At 37.6% G+C, this 6,000-nt stretch overlaps 1 protein-coding gene across 4 annotated transcripts in view; it reads left to right on the top strand.

Moving 5' to 3' along the window:
- The window catches only part of APOO (apolipoprotein O), a 70,778-nt gene extending 65,488 nt beyond the window's left edge, over positions 1–5,290 (top strand). For 3 of the 4 annotated variants that reach the window (XM_056131195.1, XM_056131196.1, XM_056131197.1), the window contains 2 exons: positions 892–957; positions 5,041–5,290. In XM_056131195.1, coding sequence (XP_055987170.1) covers positions 892–927 — 36 coding nt within the window. In that variant the 3' untranslated portion in view covers positions 928–957; positions 5,041–5,290. The remainder of the gene's footprint in view (positions 1–891; positions 958–5,040) is intronic. The other variant, XM_056131198.1, reaches the window with a different exon arrangement.
- Positions 5,291–6,000: the final 710 nt, after the last annotated feature.

Below are 6,000 nucleotides of genomic sequence, written 5' to 3' on the forward strand. Positions count from 1 at the left end.
TTTCTAATTCTGTACTTGAAGGATTAACCCTAGGACTGTTGGGGCACCCTGCAGTGCCAGTAATCAAACACTAGACGCTAGACGAACAAAGCATGTTCTAAACCATGTGAGCTCTCTCTCCAGCCCTAAAGAAATTATTTTTAGAGCCACAGAGATAGCTCATAGGGCTGGAGTAATGCTTTACATATGGCAGGCCGAGGTTTGATCCCTAGTGAACTCTGAGGAGGCTGGAGCAATAGCACAGTGGGTAGGGTGTTTACCTTGCACGCGGCCGACCTGGGTTCAATTCCTAGCATCCCATATGGTCCCCTGAGCACCGCGAGGAGTAATTCCTGAGTGCATGAGCCAGGAATAACTCCAGCGCATTGCCATGTGTGACCCAAAAAGCAAAAAAAAAAAAGCCTAGTGAACTCTGAATAACAAGCCAGGAGTAGCCCCTGAGTACTGCAAAGTGTGGACCCAAAACAAAAAACAGTAAAACACAAAAAGGATAGGCAAGAAAAACCGTACAGTGGATAAGGTGCTTACCTTGCAAACAGCCAAACTAGATTCAATCCCTGGCACTACATATGGACCCCAGAACACCACCAGCAGTGATCCCTTGAGCACAATTGGGTGTGGCCCAAAAAAAAAGGAAAGAAATGTTTTTACTTTTTTTTTTTTTAATAAAATAGGCTGTTTGGTGAAATCTGTATGGTAGATGTTAATGAAGCTTATTTCTTCCCCTCCTCTCTGCTACCCCTACTAATTCCTTCAGTTTACTAGAAAATGGGCCTCTTTGAATTATAATAATTAAATGTTTATATTGAGCCAAATACTGAAGATGGACATTTTTGAGATGTTTTTGCTATTTCTTTTCAACCTGCATTAATACTCTTTTTGTTTTACAAGCCAGGAAATGTGAAGAATTCACCAGGAAATAAGTAGAATACTCCATGCTCTGCCCATTTTAATCAGGTAAAGAATAAGAAAACTGGTCATGTTCAGCATTGTTAGAGCCAGCTGAAATGACATAACTTGTCTTTGAAATTAATTATAAAAATTTTATTTGATATGGAAAGATAAGAGTTCAGGTGATAGTTCATGACAGATCTTTAGTTTCTGAGCTTAAATATGTTTTGAGTTTTTTAGATAAGCTATAACTGAACCATTGGGATCTGTCTACAGATCTTCCAAACAATTAAAAAATGCCATTATTTCTTGCATTTTTTCGCATACTATTATAGTAAGCACACCTGTATTCATTTGTAGTCATTTAGCAAGCATTTGTTGAATGCAGTACTGGTGTAGAAAAGATCAAGATTGTATAGAGTTAATATTTTAAGTGACATGGAGAGTTCATAGGTATAATTATTGTTATTTTAAAGATTGAGTAGCCTAAGGAAGGCTAGCAAAATTTAAGGTGATATTAGATGGAGTTCACCATTCAGTTCACCATTTACTTTAATTCATTTGTTCATTGTGTACCTGCTAAGTACATACAGGTTTTATATTGCTATTATAATGTCACTTGATTTTCTGGTAATTAGAAGGTTATATGAATTTGAAGTCCAACCTACATATTCAATTATAGGAGCATGGTTTTATTTGTGATATATTCATAAAGAGGAGTATTAGCTTCAGTAGTTTTTAATTGCATGGGAGCATGTGCAAAATTATTATTAAATGAAAATGGGGGTAGTAAGAGTATGGATGATGTAAGTTGTTTTTTATCTATTTATAACTTTTTAATTTAGTTTTTCTATGAATATGAAATTTCTCTTTTTTTTTTCAGTTTCTTTCTAGGCACTTTGATTTACAGTAGTGCTAATAGTACTGAGTTTCAGGCATGCAATATTCTAACATCACACCATCAGTATTGCAGGGCTAGAGAGAGAGTACAGTGTTAAGGCACTTGCCTTGCAGGAGGCCAACCCAGGTTTGATTTCTGGCACTGCATGTGGTTCACTCAGCACCGCTCAGAGTAAGCACTGAGCATTGCTAGGTATGACCCTGGAACAAAACAACAGAATAGTGTCGCCAATATCTCAAGGATACCTCTCAGTCTCCCACCCTGCCCACTTGGCAGACTCAGTTTTGTAGTTCAGCTTTCACTTTGTTACCTGTCCAATTGTTTTTCCTCTTGCTGTGTTTCTTAATGTTCCACATATAAGAGCAATCATTCTATATGAATTTTTTCCTAATAAAAAATTTTAAATCCGTGTTATATTTCTTGTCAGTCATAGCTGCTATTTAAAGTCATGAAGGTCCTGGTTTTGAGGTTTTTCTTTATCAAGCTGTATCCACATATTTGGTGACCCAGAAGGTCATGTAAACTGAGAGGGGGCCTCTGACTCAACCCCCAGGTTCAGCTATTAATTCCCTGTAACCTCACCTCCATAAGGCCAATTATCCCACAGGGTAGCCATCTTTGAACAGTTCTGATGCTCAGAGAACGGTTTCTTACAAGAAGTAAAATAGGTCTCCTTGTGACATCTCTATCTGCAGTGGTCCTGTTCTCAGAGTCACAGAAAATTGATTCCTCTTTCACACCACAGCCCTTACTGATCTAAATCAGTAGTTTTCAAATTTTGTTACCAAACAGATTTCCCGAGGAGCTTGTTAAAAGGCAGAGACCTAGACCCCACCTACAGAAGTGTAGAGAATGGGCCAGATGTGCTGAGCAAAGGGACATTAGAGGCTGACTAGCCAGGAAGTAACACTGGACTGTGCTAGCTGTCTACCGAATAGGGTCCTGTTTCCCTGAAAAGACAGCAAGCCACGGAAACTAGGGTTCCACAGTAAGAAAGACGTACACTTCCTTCTTCAAAGACAGAGGCTAGAGTTCAGTTTACAGTATATACAAATTTGATCTTTCATTTCTTAGTTTCCTGGTCTTTGGGCCACCCCTGGCAGTACTCAGGGCTTACTCCTGGCTCGGTACTCAGGCGGGGCTTGGGGGACCATATGCCGTGCCATGAATGGAACCTGGGTTGACATACACCCTACCTTCTGCGCTATCTCTTTGGCCCCTCATTCTTTAATTTTTTAGTTTTTATTGAAGATGTAGTTTTTAATTATGAAATTGATGTACTTTTGTTTTCAGAATTTTTTTAAGATAAATATTTTGGGTAGTATGGAAGATCAAACCTAGGACCTGTTTATCTGTGCCAAGCATATCCTCTTTCACTAAGTTGTATTCCCTGGTCCCTAGTTAATTTTTCAGATTTTTTTTTGGTTTGGGGGCCACACCCAGCAGAACTCAGGGCTTATTCCTGACTCTGTGCTCAGGGATCACTTTTGGAGGGAATTGCAGGACACTTTGGGGTGCCAATGATTGATCTGAGTCAGCCGCAAGCAAGGCTTTACCTGCTGTACTCTCTCTCTCTCTCTCTCTGGCCCCCTCTAGATAAATATTCTTCAAATGCCTTTTATTATTTTTTTTAATTTGAGGCATTGTGATTTACAATACTGTTAATGATAGGGTTCATGATTCCAGCACTGCACCCTCTTGTCTGCCTCTCCCACCATAGTAGATGAAGATTTCTGGAGCTTATTCCTCTCTTCTTATGCCCTCTCCTCTTTCCCCAAAGGCAATTTCTGTTTATAGTTTGGTATATTAGTCCTGATTTTTTTCCCTTTGTAAATATGTGTGCCGTATATACAGGGTTGTTGTCAGTAGTGGGTGTTTTTGATCAAGAATGAGTTTCCCTGATGCTTCGCACATATGGTCAGGGCATATCGCTATTTTATTATCATACCTAAAGAAATTAACATTGATTTCTTTTTTACTTTTGTTTTTTCCTTTTCTTTCTTTTTTTTTTTGTTTTTGGGCCACACCTGGCTGTGTTCAGGGCTTACTTCTGGCTCTGTGCTCAGGGAGCCATATATGGTGCCAGGGATCAAACCTGGGTCAGCTGCTTGCAAGGCAAGTGCCTTATCCACTCTACAATCTCTCCAGCTCCAAAGCTTGCCCTACTCATCTCTTTAATGACTTTTCATAACTGGCTTGCTGAAATTAGGATCCATACAAGATCTTCTCATTGAATTTGTCTTCTAGCTACATTGAAGTCCCTTTTAGACTGTAATAGTTTTCTTTCCCTTATGATTCTCTTGGTATTGGTTTGTTGAAAAACTTGATCATTTAGAAATTTCCTTTCAGGCTGTGACTGAATATGTTCAGTCAGTGTCATTTTGTTTCACTCTTGGTTCCTCTCTCACCTGCATTTTCCATAAACTGATAGTTGGATCTGAACATTTTATTAAACTTAGATTCAAAACTTTTTACTGAGAATTCTTGTTGCTCTATGTTGAACAAGTAAATTAAATTGCTTTTTTTATTTAATAGATTTTGCTTTCTCTGTCAGTAGTTACAGATCTACCACATGGACTGCCATGATCTGTTGAATCCTTATTAATATAAGTTATTTCCTTTCTGTAATTTGTGACAATGCAGTAGATCATTTAAATTCTTATATCAATCCAAAAGTGATTATAAAGTTGAAAAGGTAAGTTAGTGGTTATGTGTTTTAATTTTATATATTAAAAGTTCAAGTGAGTAACCACTAGTTGTAGTCGTCTGTTTGTATAGCAGTAGGAAGAAAGCGACCTGGAGAAGACAGTTTATCTTCATTATGCCTTTGGATTGATGTGCGTTTCTTTCTAGAAAACAACGTTGGTATGGGATGAAAATTTATGCTCTCCAGGGATGGATAAAAATCTAATTGTTTGGTTTTCAGAAAGGGAGAGATACAGTGTGTGCTTTCCATTTAGACATTTATTTTTGTTTATTCATCCATCTGTCTGTTCAACTGTGCTCAGATATACAGCCAGTGTAGATTTTTGAATATGGCATTGGTAGAATGTAAACCTTTTCTGGTGTTCTGTTTATCCATTTATAAAGTGAGGATGATTTGTTGGTTTGTTGTTTGAATTGTTATGATGCTCTCACAGTTGTGTAAAGGTAATTCAAATATTTACCATGGTTTCTCTGGTTGTCAAAATACAGATATTTATATTTTTTTCCTCTTGCACATTTATTTACATTTTTCTTTCTTTTAGTTTTAGGTAAACATTGGAAACTCCATACAGTAAACCAGTATTTCTACAGAAAATGGCAGAGATGTTAATATTGAATGTAGCAAATGGCGTTCTTCAGGAAAAACTTTACTAGTCCTCTTTGTTATCTTGGATGATGTCATCTAAGGGGACTAATTTAAAATCCTTTTACCAATACATAATGTACAAGCCTTAGAACTCCATGTTCTCATGTTGCTATTTATGTACTAATTAAAAAATCTAAGTTAAAAAATTGGCCCTTTTTCTTTTTTATATGCTTCAGTGATATTTGAAGCATATATGATTCTTACATGTGTGGTGTGTCGGTGGTGCATGTCTCTGGGTGTAACATGTATGTGTGGTGTGTATATATGCTAACGCTCTGACTCATCGGGTAATTTCAGCAGGCATTCTGCAAAGTCAAATCACCACAACAGAGTCGAGAAGAATGACTTTGGAGCTGAGAGATAGTGATTGAGTGACCAAACAACAAAATGACTCATAAGTAATACTTTGCCTGACACTGATTAGAAGCCATATCAAAGTAAACATTGACTGTGACACCTTGTCATATGCTCTCGCCTTCCAGCTTGTACAAATCTTCCAGTTCTTGAGTACCAGACAGAACTGTATAGTGTAGTCTCTGAACTCTGCCAAAGAATGAGTGGTATGTGGTTTCTGTGTTGGTTCACTGTATGTATGTGTTGTGTTCCTTTCTTGTGTGTGACTTCCATCTCATTAAACTTTATATTTGCATTGCTGATGGGAACAACAAGAACCACTTTGGATTTATTGGCCAGCTAGGAGAATAGAAAGGAATATTTGGCAAAAGAGAATCGCAATTTCTGGATTTCAGTCATATTTGGGAAATAGTAGTCAACTTAGTGTTCTTGTTACACCAACTTAATTCTTAATTGTTGACCTCCCAAGTTGATAGAAATGAGTAAGATGGAAATTCATAAA

This window comes from Sorex fumeus, unplaced genomic scaffold, assembly GCF_029834395.1.
Source record: "Sorex fumeus unplaced genomic scaffold, SorFum_2.1 ptg000086l, whole genome shotgun sequence".
In the NCBI taxonomy this organism is placed as follows: domain Eukaryota; kingdom Metazoa; phylum Chordata; class Mammalia; order Eulipotyphla; family Soricidae; genus Sorex; species Sorex fumeus.